Source organism: Mastigoproctus giganteus, chromosome 7 (genome assembly GCF_048544385.1).
Source record: "Mastigoproctus giganteus isolate SK-2022 chromosome 7, ASM4854438v1, whole genome shotgun sequence".
NCBI classification, from domain to species: Eukaryota; Metazoa; Arthropoda; class Arachnida; order Uropygi; family Thelyphonidae; genus Mastigoproctus; species Mastigoproctus giganteus.
Genome location: NC_143581.1, coordinates 64,324,264 through 64,341,842, shown reverse-complemented (window position 1 = coordinate 64,341,842; position 17,579 = coordinate 64,324,264). Strand labels below are relative to the sequence as shown.

Below are 17,579 nucleotides of genomic sequence, written 5' to 3'. Positions count from 1 at the left end.
CAGCGGGGTGGTTAATTGTTGGAACAAACTTCCATCTGTCGTTGTGGAAGTTGATAGGTTAAATAAATTTAAGGAGGAACTGGACAGGCATTTGGAGGGAATAGTGTTTTTTTTTTGGCTGATGCTGCATAAGCTCATACACTTGTTTTCTTGCATCACATGCTACTACTACTACTTCCAATATGACTCTGTTCATGATTCAAATTAGTGATTCTAAAGAAAAAAGGTCAGGTTAACCCCTCCACTTTGGAGCGTTTCAAGCTCCCATGGGATTCAACTGCTACTCCAGACCGACACCACCCACCGTCTGTTTACCAAGCAAGCAACAATACAAATGCCGTTACGGCAAAGTACTTTTACCGGTAAATTTCATTGAACTTTTGCATGCTTTTCATGTGGGCTTTCTTTACCTTAGACCAAAATAGTATTAAAAAAAGAAAAACACGTGTGAAATGAAATTTGCTAGAAAATGAGGTGTGTAATGAAAGCTGGAGCTATCCCCTGATATCCATGTTAAATCCAGTTTGCACTGTTATTTATAAGTAACCATTAATATTTTAGAAATGATATAGTGGGTCAATGAAAAAAAAAATTTTAAATTAATATTCACTGTAAAAATATATTTGTACTGTAAATATAACAGTTTGTGAAAAACAGAATCATAAATTGTTTGTATGTTTTAATTCCACATTCTGTTCATTCACATGCATGTGTGGATTCATTAACTTTATCTTTGCACAATAAACAAAATTCATTTAACCAATCAGAAATTAAAAGAAACTTACAATTTCCAAAAGAAGATGAGAAGCTTCAACTTGAGATTTAACTGGAATTAAGAACATTCCTAATTCCAATACAACAAGCCTTTGTATTGAAAGGAAATACTGGTCAGTAATATGTGTCTTTTCAATCATTACTACATATTTCATCCCATCCACCTACAAAGAAAATTTACAATATTAGGTGTTTGTACAAATTTACATAAAATACATAATCGTCTTATTACACTTTAATTTTCAACTTGTGCTGAAATCCCTGCACCTGTCCAAAATAACGCTTCTGTATTAACGCTTAATTAATGATTAAAAATGTGAAATATTTTCTTCCTTCTTAAATATAGTCAAACTTTAGAGTAATAGCTCCTGAATTTTTTTAACGGTGTTTGCAGGGCAAGTGCAAAAATCTCAGGTGCAGCAGCACTATGCTCTTTGCAACTCTAAGGGAACACAGACTGGCAAGGCATCTCGCACTTGCCAAGGCTATAATAATAAATATAAAAATAAAGGGTGAAAATTGCTCCAAGTTATGAACTACTTGGAGATGGTCATGTGTTCCAAACCTCAAGACATAAATACACATTTATTTGTCTTGAGGTTTAGATATTCCGATTCTACCTTGTATCCTGAATAGTGTATATATGAGTTCAAATAGAACTTTTTTTTAAAAGTATTTCTTCTTACCTTAGATAACTTCTCAAGTCTTTTTAGATATTCATTTCCAGATATAATATCACCTTCAGTGATGTATACAACTGCAGTCTTAGACGCAGGATGAAAATCTATTAATCCCAGTGATCCTGACATTACAATTTGGACATTTCCTATCAGTAAAAATATATATTTTGTTATATGTGTGCACTACTATAAGAACCAATAAAAGTACTTATTTACTAGAGAATAATATTATATATACAAAAACCTATCCAGCTTCAATTCGACAGTGATACAAAAGACTAGTTTTCCAGTATTTCTTGAAAGTAAAGTTTAGGAAAAAAAAAAAATCTTTTCCACCTCACACTTACCTACATTACGCCATTTCCATACACAGGGAAGTAATTTTGAATCTCCCCCCCCCTTCTTATAACTCTTATGCATTCTAAAACCACTCTATGCACTCAGCTGTAACTTATTTCTTTACAAGAAAAGTTTTCTTTTGTTTCTCTGTTTTAAAACTTCAAGAATTGAAAGAGTTAAAATGGCTTTCCCCCAAGGAACAAGTAAGCTTGTGTGTGTAATGTATTTATCACATTAATGTTACCCATCGAATGCTGAGGACCTTGAGGAATCAAGATAGCACTGCATACAAAGACATTAAATCATAGATACTGTATGCTTATAAAGCAAAAAAAAACAGCCATAACTTCCCACATCACCTATTCATCCTCTCAAGGTGCCTCCGTAGCCAGGTGAGAAGAAGCAACAGTGCGTAGCACACGCTTCTTGATTAGACCGGGATTCGAGCCTGTCACCACTAAATACGAAGGATGCGGAAAGGTCAGGGAATGACCACCACATATCTAGGAGCAATATGGCCTTAGCTGCTAATGCTCCTAAAAAAAAAAAAAAACAAATTCATCCCCTCCAATAGTTCGTCCAGTACTTCCTTGAATTTATTCAGACTACCCACTGCCACAACACTAGATGGGAGTTTGTTCCAACACTCAAACACCCCACTGGTGGAAGGCAAATTTCTGCACATGGGATCTGCGACCATCCTTCCTCAATTTAAAATTGTCCCCCTCGTGTGTAGGCTGAGGAAGAGGAAGAATGCCATCGGCATGGAGCTTACTCAATCCATTTAAAGCCTTAAACACCTTAATCAGATTACCCAATCTCCAGATGCTGCAATTTGATGGTGACTAGTCTCCAGATGCTGCAATTTGCAGAACTGAAGCTTTTCTGGGTAAGGTTACCCTCTTGTTCCCTTCACCAATCTCACTGCCCTTCTCTGAAACTATTCCAACAGATCCACTTTCTTTCTAAAAATGGGGCTTCCAGACCAGTATAAAATACTCAAGATGTGGCCTAACCACTGCCTTGTACAATAGAATAATCACATACTTACTCCTGCTACCAAAATGTTTGTATATCATTGACAAAACTCCGTGAGATATCCAGGCAGCCTGGCTGCACCGCTCAGAGAACTTCATATCTAACTGCACAATTATTCCAAGTCTTTTTCATTTTCCACTAACCAGATTAATGTAAAAACAATGTACCACATAGTTGGTACATTAATCTGGAATTACTGCTGCTCATATGCAGTACCATGCATTATTAAATGTTAAACTTCAATTACCATTATTCAGCCCATCTGCCTAATTTTTCTAGATCAGGTTGTAGTAGCTTAGCTTGATTACTGACATTAACCACCCTACCAACTTTTGTATCATTTGTTACTGCAAGATTAGTCAAGCAAGAGTGCCCTTTAACAAATTCATGCTGTGACTACAGTATAATTGCATTCCTGTTTAGGTAGTCCTAATTACTTCTTTGACCAGTGACCCTATTATTATTTTCCTAGGAAAATAAGTTAAGCTAACAGGTCTGTAATTACTCATGTCACCTTTTGAACCCCCTTTTTGAACTGGTGATACATTTGCATATCTCCATAGGGACCTACCCTGAAACCAAAGATACCTTCATAATTATGGCTAAGGTTTCACTTAACTATTTTGCTGCCTTGTTGAATACAACAGGATAGATCCTATCATCTCCAGGTGCCTTTTTTTATGTTTAGCTTCAACAATATCTCTTCCACTTTCTTTCCAGTTCTCAAAAAATCATTTGAATCTATCAGAATTTGATAAACTTCTGGCATCTCCCTCCCTAAAGGTACCTCATGTGTGAATGTAGATAGATGCAAATTACCTATGTAGTTTGTCAGCAATCTGAGCAGGATCACTGAGAGTTAAACCATCAACATCAAGTGGATATCAATGTGATTGAACCCCTTCCTTCTACTGTTAATATAAAAAAAGAAGTCTTTGCTGCTTTTCTTTGCATTATTTACTTCTCGTAATCTTCCTTAGCTTGTGTAACCTCCATTGAGACTTGATTACAGACTAGTTTATATCTTCCACAGGCTGTATAATTTGTCTATCCTGACAAATTATATGCATCCAATACATTTTTTCTTCTCTGCTACAAGTCTCATCATTCATCTGGCATCCATTTAGGGCTCAGCCTTGAACAGCATTTCTTAGTTGGTATGAAAAGCCTAGTAGCTTCTATAATTACTTCCTTGAATGCTTCCTATTCAGAATTTGCTGTTGGTAACTTCAACAGTGGGTCTCACTGCACATATAATTTAAAAACTGTCTGAGACCACTATAGTTACCCTTATGAAATCAAAAGCTTCCCTTTACCCTTGACAGTAGTTATGTCTTTGAGTAAATCCCATATCAGTACACTGTGCTCACTGCCACCCAGTAGGTCTCTTATCTGTAGATTCTTAATGCATGAAGAATCACTGTTGATAGTCAGATCAAGCATACTGTTTCCTCTTGTTGCCTCTCTCTGACAAGCTCCTGTAGGAAACAGTTATCCAATAAATTTACAAGTCTTGTTAGTGTAATAGTGACTGACTCACAAGTTCCAGTCAATATCTGAAAGTTAAAATCTCCCATTATAAAATAATCTGATTTACTAGCTCATTCTATTTCTCTGTATAGTTATTTGTTATACTCATCACAGTCATTAGGCTTATAACACACTCATACTCATTTTTCCAGTGTTTATGTCACACCAAACTGACTCAACGTTGCACTGAGCATCCATGTTGACTGGTTGCACTGCCTTAGATTTAATATGCTTCTTAACTAAGAGCATAATGTCTGCAACCCTTATGTCTGAATGGCATTATGTCGCTGATATCCATACAATGTCTACATTTGATGACTTAATCACTATTCAAATTCATTAAATTCATTTAATCTTAATTCAAATTCATTAAATTCATTTAATCTTAATTCAAATTCATTAAATTCATTTGCTCTTAGCATTAGTGTACATGCCTCTATTCTTACTCTTAGTTACCCTAATACAGCCCATGCATTTATTTGTTTCACAATGACCCACAGCAGCCTTTGAAATTCCTGATACCTTGCTTTTTGGACAGGGGATGTTCCAATAGCAGCTGTGTAAGAATCATTTTCATCTCTGCCTGTCGCTCTAATTACTGTATCGCCCCCAAGCTAGAATTTTCCAACCCACCTAACACTGCCTTAATAGCATCAGCAAATATTCTTGCACGCCTTCTATTTTAGTTAATAAGCACAAACCATGCAGAGAAAAGTTCTACCCCACGAGCCTTGCACATTCTCTCCAGGGCTGAACTGATTGACAAGGCTCTCAGCATGTACTCCTTCCTGTTGCATCTGAGCAGAATTGCACACTTTCAAATTTAATTCTCACATCATTGCCCTGTACTTGTTAATTACTCAGATCTCCTACTCTTAATGTCATTAGTGCCATGTGTTAATTAAGTCCTCAGATCTCCTACTCAATGTCATTAGTGCCAATGTGTACAACAGTATCGCCTTTTATGCCCTTAAAGGATGATATCTGCTCTACATCATCTACTTTTGTCCCTTGCAGACATACTCTGGTCCTATTCCACCTATGCACAATAGGTGGAATAGGACCTTTGCACAATATACTGTATTTCCCTAACAACAGAGTCACTGACAATAACTACATCCTATGGGACCAGCACATTCTGCCTTGGTGATTGCCACTGTTTTGTCCTATGCACAAGTGTGATGAGCTCTGGCATTAGACAACTAAGAGCTTGATGGGTCCCCCATTTTAATTCCTTCGAGAGGATCCAGCCTACTCTCCAAGCTCTCATAAATATCCATAAGAATTCTGAGTTGGCACCTAATATCTTCACACATGATGATGTCTTTTGGATAAAGGATGAGATTTTGTTTATTGAATACCTGGGAAATAGTAAAATGACAACTGTTGAGTATTATTCATCTCTTCTGGGGAAACTAAGGACTAAATTGAGAGGAAAGCTCACCTATGGAGTGCTGTTTTTGCAGGACAATGCTCCGGCACAACAAACACATGCCAAATTAGCCGAACTAGGTTTCTGGCTTCTTCATCATTCCCCACATTTCACAGATCTTGCACCCTCAGACTACTATCTCTTCTCAAATAAAAAAAAAAAAAAAAAAAAAACATTTACAGGATAACAAATTTGCATCAAATAATGATGCCATGCAAGCAACAGAAGCCTGGTTCAGAGAGCAGTCTTTTGATTTCTATTTGAGCAGTTCAAAAAATGCTGGAACATCATTGTAGAAAGTGTATGTTCAGTTGAAAGGTTGATTATCTTTGTAGAAAGTGTTTAATTGAAAGGCAAATATTTTGAATAAACTATGTAAATAATTGGATCATCTTGTTTTTTCTATTATAGGTTGAGAACTATTAGCACCAGCGTGTATCAAACATTCTTGCCACATCATAAGATCCAGGTAAGCAAGGTTTCACTATTTACATGTGATAAAGAAAAATAAATAAATAAAAGGAAAACTCATTTTCTTAATATGATTAGGTTTCTGTCCAGTTAGTCACTGCCCAAGATATTGTCCGCATGAGGTTTTGACAGAGTTAGCACCAAATTTTAACACACAATTCACGTTTATTTTTAAGATACACATCTCTGAATTAGTTGGAAAAAGTAGTGGAAGCTAGTGGGGAAGTAGTTTCCAATGTGAAGGAAATATTGCGCTTGACCTGAAATACTTAATTATCTATGACAAAAATTTAATTACTTACGACGAAGACACGCAATTAATTGACTTCCACTCCATCTGTCACTGGCCACCACGTGACCAATTGGAACTTTTATGTCCTTCCGTACCGGAGTTTGTGTTATTTGTGTATTTATATTGTTCATACTGTTTTCAATCAAAAGATGGTGCACTTTCGTCCCGTGGGGAACGGATGACCTCAAGGTGAGTAAGTGGATGTATATATACGTATGCGAAGATAACAAATTTCAAATTGCGGAGTCTACTAACACGCGCCTAGAACAACAAAATTGATGCAAAATTGTAATCCCCGCCAGTACACCTTCTCTGTTATTTATATAGAATATTAGTTTTATCCTAATTAGTTTTAGTAACTAATCTTATATTATAAACAAAAAATAAAGTTACATATTTATAACACAATTGTAGCTTTCAAATGTAAAACAAAATGAAATTTTAATGATATACGATGACGTCATATGATGCAAGGCACTTGATCTAAGAGTTGTCTGCCAAAATGGCGGGCAGTGGATATGCACGTACCGGAATGTTGGAGGTCTATGCTAGACAGCAGTGGTACAAAGTTTTGGCTACGTTAGAAGAAGACTGCTTAAGCATTAGTTTAGATGAAAGTTATGAAGCAAGTAATGGTCCAGCAAATGGCTTATCGGATTCGGAGCCACCTGACATTCCGGAGAGCATCGCTAATCAAAAACGTGTAGTACGTGTCGTTAAACAGGATAACAACGGTTTAGGCATCAGTATAAAAGGGGGGAAAGAAAATAAAATGCCCATTTTGATTAGCAAGATATTCAAAGGAATGGCAGCAGATCAAACTGAACAGTTATATGTGGGAGATGCGATTTTATCAGTGAATGGAGAGGACTTACGGGATGCCACACACGATGAAGCTGTACGAGCATTGAAACGTGCAGGAAAGGTGGTCGATTTAGAAGGTATACAAAACGAACACTATTCCAATTTAGTTTTAAACGCAGTAATACTTGCATCTGCAAATTGACATAAATTGACCCTTACATGTTACTACGAAAGTTCACTTCTTAGCTGAGCGCCTTACAAAAAAAACGCAGATTTCTACTTTTTATTTTCATTGTTCTAGATAGTATTTTGATTAATGGAATGTTTTATGTGATATAGCTGCAGAAATTATGCTTTTATTTGCAGTACTCCAGATAAATTTGTCTACAGACGAATTCCAGTACAAGGTGTATAAACGAACTCCATCGATTTGCATATTCGGTGTTAGTGGGTGATCCTAGTTTTAAACCAGTACTCTAACGTAATTGTCGTCTACTAACAGATATTATTACTAAGTGCCTATTTGTTTATTATTTTATATAAGAAGGTAAAGTTATCTAAATTTTTTTTAACGGAGGCCGCCTGCTGATTTTTATTTACAGTATATTCCATTACTGTTGAATGAATCATGATAAGATTCCGTAGTTTACTTTATTCGATTCTTTAAAAAATATAAAAACCGAATCTTAAAAATTTTTTGTCCCGTTTGAATAAATTTCTTAAACATGTTAATTCATTGTAATGTTAAAGAAAATATTGGTACGCTACCAACTTTTCTGTATGTTTGTTTGTTTGCTTGTTATTATGTTGTAATCTGTATACTTAATGACTCATAAGATGAAAATGGAAAAATCAATTTCCTTAAGATTCTTTTGAGAGATTTGTCCCATGTGTCACGAGATCCAATTGTAAAAAATTTCCTTTGTGGTCATGAGTTATGCATTGCCCATCTCATACTGTCCATTATGTACTGCTTGTTTATATGTATTTATATGCCATTTATTTCTTTAGTTGATACGGATTTGTGGAGTTGCTTGGTGAAATATTAGTAGTAACTATTGTTTACTTATGACAAAAAATGACCTAATTGCAGTGTAAGGTAATATTAGTTTCCAATACAATATACTTGAAACAATATAATGATATCCACCAAGAGCCATAAGCCCATCTCAGAGCACAGAAATGTGACAGCAATGAAGTAAGTGAAATATTTTGTGTGACAGTAATCTGTGATAAATATAAAAAAGGAAAAATAGTAATATCTGGACAAAAGTTTTTTACACAGACTTTGGCTGAGGTAATGTTTCATCACTTCACAGTTTCTACATATACAAGATTTTGTGTTTACTTAGCCTTGTTTATTTAGTGGCCCAAGTTAAATATGAAATAAATATCTCCTACACCAGTTATGATTTCTGTGAAGTAAACAAACTGTATGATTAACAATTTATAAAATTTAGTCTCTATCATTGCTTATCTAAAGCCAAAAATCAAGGAGAGTTATATCCAGGTTTATTCCTTCTTGGGACCTTAAAAAAAGTGACATAAGTGGGAAAGAATTTAAACAAGAGTGCTGTAGCTGTTAAAAAAGATAATCCATGGTCAGTCCTGTGCCACTTCATAGGATTGACCATGGGACCAGAAGAAAAGGACATTACAATTGGGAGTATTATAGTGAGTGTTTACTGTATTCATTAAATGAAAAATTTTAAATGATCATTCTAAAATCTGACATAAATGATGGTTCAGATAAATCAATATTTGAATCAACTTCAATTATAATAGTGTTTTAAACAAATGAATTTGATCTGAATTGCATGATATAGTTCTGTTTGAATGCTGAACTAAATATTAAATAATAGCAGGACACAGTTGACTTACATGTACCTCAGCACTGTTATGGAAATTTTTTTTGAAGCAGAGTTGCCACTCACTCACACTGTTTTTTGCAAAATTATGCAGAAGCAAGCATATCTAACTTCAGTTAACTGAGAGAGTAATTGACTTGTGACACCTTCCTAACATTTACCCATTTCTATTTGGCCTTCTAAACACTCATTGTATGCAAGAGTAGGTGGGAGTTTATTCAAATGGTGGCTCTTTTTTGACTAAACTAAAATTTTCTAGCCTCTGTTGTACAATTATCCCCCTTTTAATTTTATGCTCCCTTATTTAGTATTAGCAATGGCCACATTGCTAATACTAAATATACAAGGGAGCATATTTATAAGTCGTATATTACACGACTAAGCAAAGATACCCTCAGCATTGTTTTTGCTTGACCTTTAGTTTGAAGAACTTGTCTCTCTTGGTAAGAATACTCCACTAGCCTTTAATCATTCTTATTTGTATCTACACCTCTCCAGAAATAGGATCTTCAAGTGTTTCTGTAGTATTCAAAGTGTGACTTAACCATAGATTTATGTAATAGAATAATCATCTCCTTATCTCTACTTGTAAAGTTCCTATTATATATCATTGATAGAATCCTGTGGATGCCCAAGTATCCTATCTGTACTTCAGAGAACTTTATATCAGATTGTATAGTTTGATTTTAGTGCTATTCAGATAGTACAGGGGGTCCCTGGTATCCGAGTCCCCGCAGTTACGAGGATTAATTTCTGAAACCGATACAATCAATGAAAATATATAACATGGAGGATTTTTTGGAAACGTTTTAATATTCTGCACAGTATAAAAATGATTGGAGAAGCTTGGAAATAAATTTCATGTAGATTGATGAATAGCTCATGGAATACCCTGATGCTGTTTGTGAATATGAAGAATGCAATGTGACCGGGTTACAAAATGAAATTGTAAGTCTTGAAAAGAAGTGTGATTCCACGAAGTTGATGATGGGGATATTGCACAATTAGCATTAGTAAGGCATTTGAAGCAAGAAAGCAAGCTTATGCAGCATCAGCCAAAAAAAAAAAAAAAAATAAATAAATAAAAAATAACCACTTTCACTTCACCCCTCTGTTCATTCGAAATACCTGTCCAGCTGAGCCTTAAACTTATTTAGGCTATCAACTTCCACGACAAGGGATGGAAGTCTGTTCCACCAAACAACCACCCGCTGGCTGAAGGCAAATTTCCTCACGTCTATCCTACATCTGTCTTTCCTCAATTTTAATTTATGCCCTCTCAGGGGATTATTCTGAGCAAGAGGAAGAATCCCATCAGCATTGAGCATGCTCAAACCATTCAATGCTTTATACACCTCTATCAGATCACCTCGCTGGTGCCTAGTCTCCAGACACTGTAATTTGCAAAACTTAAGCCTTTCTTTGTAAGAGCACCCCTTTGTTCCATTCACTAATCTTGTTGCCCTTCTCTGTACTCGTTCCAGCAGCTCTACATCCTTCTTGAAATGAGGCCTCCAGACCTGTATACAGTACTCTAGGTGTGGCCTGACCATTGCCTTATACAAGGGAATAATCACCTCCTTATCCCTGCTAGAAAAATTCCTATATATCATTGACAGTACACCATGAGCTACTCTTGCAGCCCATCTGCACTGCTCAGAGAACTTCATATCTGCCTGCACAACCACCCCCAGGTCCCTTTCATTCTCTACCACTGTCAGTGTAGTACCACAGAGTTGATACGTTGCTCTGGGGTTGCTGTTTCCCATGTGTAGTACTTTATATTTGTCAATGTTAAACTTCATTTGCCACCTCTCAGCCCATCTGCTCAACCTTTCCAGATCCTGTTGCAGCAGCATAGTGTCAGTAGTGTCCTTGACAACCCTGCCTACTTTTGTATCGTTTGCAAACTTCGACATTAAGCTTGATATACCATCATCAATATCATTTATGAATACAGAAAACAATAATGGACCCAACACTGAGCCCTGAGGGACTCCACTAATAACATTAGTCCACGACGAGCAGTGTCCATTGATTACCACTCTCTGTCTTCTCCGCCTCAACCACCCCTTTATCCATAGCAGCAATTTGCCTCCAATGCCACACTGCTCCAATTTGTGCATCAGTCTTCCATGTGCAACAGTATCAAAAGCCTTTCTAAGATCCAAGTATATAATATCAAAGTTATTCCCTGCATCCAGTTCTTTTGTGACTGCATCATAGTATCCAATCAAATTGGTCAGGCAAGACTTCCCCTTAACAAAACCGTGCTGTGTCTGAGTTATAACTGAAGTCTTGTCTAGATGATCCTGCAGTGCTTCATTAACCAGTGCCTCCATTAATTTTCCGCGAACAGAAGTTAAAGTAACAGGTCTATAATTACATGTGTCGCCCTTTGATCCTCCTTTGTGAATTGGGGTCACATTTGCACATCTCCAGTCCATGGGTACTTCCCCTGAGTCCAAGGAAGCTCTCATAATTATAGCTAAGGGTTTGCTTACTTCCTTTGCTGCCTCCTTTAATATAACTGGATAGATCCCATTCATCCCAGGTTCTTCAACAATTTCTCCTCCACTTTACTCTCAGTTATTACAAGATTCTCTAGCTTACTGCCAGAGTTGAATACACCTCTGGCATTCCCCTCGCTGAATAACTCCTCATGTGTGAATGTCGATGCAAAATATTCATTTAGTTTGTTAGGTACCTGAGCAGGATCATCAACAGTTGACCCATCGATATCAAGTGAACCAATCTGATTCATCCCCTTCCTTCTAGAGTTTACATAAGTAAAGAACTCTTTTCTGTTTTTCTTTGCATCCCTTGCCAAAGATTTCTCGTCATCTGCCTTTGCCTGCCTAACCTCCTTTGTAACTTGGTTACAGATCAACTTGTATCTATCATAGGCTTCTGTGTCACGTGTTAATTTGTATGTATCCCATGCATTTTTCTTCTCTACCATATGTCTCATTAGTTCATCTGACATCCACTTAGGCCTAAACCTTGAACAGTATTTCTTAGTTGGTATGTAAAGCCTAGTAGCTTCCAAGATAAGTTCTTTGAATGCTTCCCATTTTGAATTTGCTGTTGGTAACATCATCAGTTGGTCCCACTGTATAGAATTTAAATACTGTCTCAGTCCATCGTAGTCGCCTTTACGAAAGCAGTAACCCTTCCCTTTACCCCTAATGGTAGTTACCTCTTTGAGTAAATCCCACTTCAGCACACTGTGATCTCTGCCACCTAGTGTTCATTTACCTGCAGATTCTTAATGCATAAAGAATCACTACTGATAATCAAATCAAGAGTATTACTCCCTCTAGTTGCCTCCCTAACATGCTGATGTAGAAAACAGTCATCCAATAAATCCATAAAAGCCTTGCTAGTATGTGAGTGACCATTCCCCAAATTCCAGTGAATATCTGGGAAATTAAAATCCCTGATTGCTTGAATCCAATTGCTTGAATCAACTGCAAAACCACTTACAAATGAGCAGCTAGCAGAATTACACCAACTACCCACAGAAGAAGAGGAAGCTAAAAAGATGTGATGAAATCACCAAAGGATAAAGATTTGAAAATTGATAAAGATTTGATAAAGTAGTAGCAGAGGCACAAGAAGCAGAAATGACACAAGACAGTAATTAGTGGTAAACATTTATTTGACATGGATGCATTTCATGATGTTACAACAGATGCTCAAAGGTTCCACCATGAGATGCGATGCATGCGTGACACTGACGCAGCATGGATTGGCAGACATGGTTGAACACGCCGTAGTTTCTTTGACAGTAGCAGCAGCGCAGACGAGTCTTGCCACGAGATCCATTTCCGTCTCCACAGGTGATTCATACACGATAGATTTGAGGACCCCACAGAAAGAAATCAAGGCTCGATAAGTCAGATGAATGGGCTCACCACGGCCAATCCATCGACACCCAAAACGCCTGTTCAAACGATCACGAACACACCTTCCATAATGGGCAGGCGCCCTGGCATGTTGAAACCAAATGTTGCGTCTCACATTTGCTGGAACATCGTCAAGTAACACTGGTAGAACTTGTTCAAGAAAGATCCGATATTTAGTGGAGTTCATGCGGGATGGCAACAGGTATAGGCCAACTAAGCAGTCACCGACCATACCTGCCCACACATTTATTGAGAAGCGATGTTGTGCCGCATGGGGGCACACACCATGTGGGTTGTCGTGAGCCCACACATGAGCATTTTGTTGATTGAATAAGCCTTCCTGAGTGAAATAAGCCTCATCCGTGAACAAATCATAGCTTCCAAGGAAAATTCAAGTCTTGAACACTTTCTTGGAGAAACCACTGCACAAAAGCCACACGTGCAGTATGATCTTTGGGAATTAGTAACTGAACCCTTTGGAGATGAAATGGGTGTAAGGAATTGTCGAGCCAGACTCGCTGTACACTGCAGTGAGACACTTCTAAGGCAGAGGAGGCAATGGCACGTGTGCTGGTAGTAGGATTATTCTGGACGGCATTCAACACACTTTCTTCCATGGCGGGAGTTCGCGTCAAATGTGGTCTACCCGCACCACTCCTGTTACCTCTAAATGACCCATAATCGCACAATTTTGATGCACACGTGCAAACAAATGGTGGTCCGGTACGTGTCTGTCTGGGAAGCATTCTCCATAAATTCGTTGAGCGGCTCGTCCATTGCCCTCTGCTAATCCATACACTAGGTGTATGTCTGCCAGCTCACAGTTCGTATATCGATGCATGCTCTTCATGCGGCGACTACCGTGGCATCTACTGACTTACGGTGACGTTTCCGGTTATGGGTTCCTATGCGATTCACATTCCTTTAGATGTTACCTACCTCCCCTAAATGTTTGTACCAATATTTTTGAGATACCCTGTATATTGGTCCTGGAGGTTGTTGCAGACATTCTCTAAGATATGCCAGACAAGCTGCACTTGCTACCTGGGAGTCTAAAATGCTGATGGAACTGATATTTGGATGACACCCAAGTCAAGTGGACCCAATTTCGATGAAATCTGGTCGGTCTGTGACAGCCAGATCCTCTGCTTGCACCTTTACAATGGTGAGGCTGTTAGTAATCCTGGGTATAGCCTCCATGCACAAGTACATGGTGGGCGACCACCCAGGCGTGAACCAACGTAAGCAGAGGTCGAGGTGTGGCACCCACGCCACATGGAGAAATGCCGCCCCTCTGCGTTACCAGGCAGTACTAGGTGGTAGATGACTCTCATTGATCGGTGCAATACCACCACTTTGCTTATTGGAGGCTTAAAGTGGTGGAACCCATGTTTAGTTTCCAGAGCTAAGTTCCGGTCAACCCTTCCCCATCTCTTCCATCATGCAGTATGACTGATGTCTTTTGAGGTTAGGAAGGACATTATGAAAAGATCCAAACTTCCTTACATTTCGAAGGTACAGCTCTAAAAGTGATTGCAAGCCAGCCGCTAGTTAGTAAACTGACTAAAAATATTGGTAACTCTTTAGTAGGCTTCCAGATCAGCTAGTGTGTAATTTTGCTACCAAACAGTGACTGAAGGGAGTCCGAGTGGTGTGTATGCGGGGTGGGGGGGCAGGCATTGTCAAGGCCACGTTATGTCAAGGGTCTGGATATATTCTTACAATGTGTACACCATATCCAAAAATTTCATTACTTTATACAGTATATCCCTCCCATATCCCACTTTTCTTACTATTGAATACACCATGAATTGTCAAACTAGAGCAAGCTTATCTGCGAAAAGATCTAAATCTTCCAAACACTTCCTAGTCCATTTCACAAATATAAGTGGTCACAGTTCTAATCTCAGTGATGTCCATTTCCACTTGCAGTCTGCCAAACCCCATTTACTTTTTTTGACAGAATCTCAGTTATCGGTTGATTCAACTACTGCTCATCTCATTGTCCAAATTATTCGCTGTATGATTCCTTTCGTCTCAAAGTATATACTTGTGCATATATCCATTCCGATATTCCCTGTCAGAGACTTGGTAATTTGGAATCTCCTCTTTTCGGCCTTCTCTGGCTTAAAATCTCTCTACCTCATTCTGTCAAATTCATCTGTTGTCTCTACCATTCTCCCGACTCCACTAATCACTTGGAGCTCTTTGACCTCTTCTCTTTTCAGCTTGACTTTCTCCAGTCCAACTGTCCTAAGAGTGAGGTAATTTTCCTTGGTGATTTTAATGTTCACAGTTCCAGCTGGCTTCCAATCTCTAGTCACACAAATCCAGCTGCTCGAGATGCTGAGGCTTTTGAAACTACTAATGACCTCACACAAATTGTTCATTTACCTACCAGAATACTGGACAATCCTAACCATACAGCCAACACGCTTGATCTTTTTCTCACAAACAACCCTTCTAAGTACACGGTCGAGGTGAGTGGTCCTTTAGGTACCTCAGATCACAACTTGGTGATTGTCTCTTCTCCAATGGAGTCTTTATCTCATGGCTATTCCCAACCTCATGTTGTTTGGCATTACGAGAATGCAAAATGGGATGACCTGTGCTAGATTTCTTTTCTTATTTTCCTTGGTCGGATTACTGTTTCAAAACTTCTGATGTCAACGTTTGCTCAGATTGTATCAGTGAAATTATTCTTGGAATCCTTTATTCCTTGTGGAATGGAATCTTTTATTCCACACTCCACCTTAAAATCTCATTCTTTATCTAAACCTTGGTTTTCCAATAAATGTGCTAAGGCTGTTCAAGAGAAGAATGTTGCATATCGTAATTGGCTTGTTTCCAATTTGTCAGTTTCATTTTATGCCTGCACCAAAGCTCACGGCGCTTAGTTAGAGTCCGTTACCACCAAATACGGAGGAAGCGGAAAGGTCAGGGAGTGACCACCACATATTCCCAAAGCAATATGGCCTTAGTTGCTAATGCTCCTAAAAACCAAAATAACAACAACCAAAGCTCACAACAATTGTAAAGCAGTTATTAATCAGTCCAAACAAGGCTAAGAGTAGAAAATTTCCTTTTTGCCCTAATAGTCTCTTGCCAAAGCTATTGGTCCCAAATTTTGCCCATCTCTTCTTCCACCTCTGTCAAAACCAGATGGTTCTATTGTCAGCCAAGGATAAAGCTGATCTTCTAGCATCCCATTTTTCTTCCAAATCATGTATTAATGATCTTGTAAAACATCTCTCACCATTCCCAACATGCTCTATTCAATGCCTCCTGTGGGCATCCGTCAAAAGGATGTCAGAAGAATTTTAACGAATCTTGATGCTAAGAATGCTCCAGTTCTTGATGGTATTTCTCCACTTGTTCTCAAAACCTGTGCTCCTGAACTTACTCCTGTTCTTTGCTGCCTTTTTTCACTTTCTTATTCCAAAGGTGTTTTTCATTCTGCTTGGAAATTTGCTCATATCCAGCTAGTTCCTAAAAATGGTGACAAATCCCTCCCATCCAATTATCATCCAATTGCAATTACTTCTACTCTTTCTAAAGTAATGGAGAAATCAATTAACCTCCAACTCTTACACTATACCTAGAAACCTTCCGTCTGGTCAACGATCACCAGTATGGATTCCGTCAGTGTCGATCCACTGGTGATATTCTGGCTTATGTTACCCATTTATGGACAAGTTCAATGGAAAAGTTCGGTGAAACACAAACAGTAGCTGTTGACATCTCAAATGCTTTCGATTGGGTTTGACATAAAGGTCTTCTAAACAAGCTTCCATCTTATGGTTTGCCAACTGTTTTTTGTAATTGGTTATCCAGTTTTCTCTCTGACTGCTCACTGAGGGTGATGGTAGATGGCTCTCTATCTTCTAACTTCTCCACTAATGCTGGTGTCCCCAAGGTTCAGTTCTTTCCCCCCACTCTTTGCCTCGATTATCGTGATTAATTCGTCCCACGAGCGCATTGCTCAAAACGAAAACGCATTAATCGAATATGATAATCAATAGGAAAAATTATAATTGGTTCTTGACCTTCTGGAATGTCCATAAAGAATTTTAAAAATACCTTTTAAATAACTTTTTAACTGTATACAATGTAAAAGATAATGAAAATAATTATGGAATTAAATGGTTTATTGCATAAATCAGCGGTTCCCAAAGCATGCGCCGCGGAATATTTTAAATTTTTGAGGGACACAGCGATACTCGACATCTGTCAGTCACCACGTGAACTACTAGCTCGAGGTAGTTCACAGTTTCAGCATTTCTTATTAAGTTGTTTGGACCTAACTACTTAATAAACGGAACTGTTAGGTATTTCTTTTGGTCTGGGTGCGCCGCGAAAAAATTACTGAGACACTAAGGGCACCGTGAACTTGAAAGTTTGGGAACCACTGACATAAAATACACAATGAAGAAATGACTGTTG

At 38.1% G+C, this 17,579-nt stretch overlaps 2 protein-coding genes across 2 annotated transcripts in view; one reads left to right on the top strand and one right to left on the bottom strand.

The window, feature by feature from the left end:
- Positions 1–6,779, bottom strand: part of LOC150082964 (Fanconi anemia core complex-associated protein 24-like) — a 51,391-nt gene extending 44,612 nt beyond the window's left edge. Inside the window, exons 1-3 of the mRNA XM_090377693.1 lie at positions 6,567–6,779; positions 1,461–1,600; positions 786–938 (exon numbers count right to left, since the gene is read on the bottom strand). Of these exons, the coding sequence (XP_090233819.1) occupies positions 786–938; positions 1,461–1,600; positions 6,567–6,687 (414 nt within the window). The 5' untranslated portion in view covers positions 6,688–6,779. The remainder of the gene's footprint in view (positions 1–785; positions 939–1,460; positions 1,601–6,566) is intronic.
- Positions 6,780–7,058: 279 nt separating this feature from the next.
- The window catches only part of Syn1 (Syntrophin-like 1), a 165,324-nt gene continuing 154,803 nt past the window's right edge, over positions 7,059–17,579 (top strand). The window contains exon 1 of the mRNA XM_090377692.1: positions 7,059–7,497. Within this exon, the coding sequence (XP_090233818.1) occupies positions 7,059–7,497 (439 nt within the window). The remainder of the gene's footprint in view (positions 7,498–17,579) is intronic.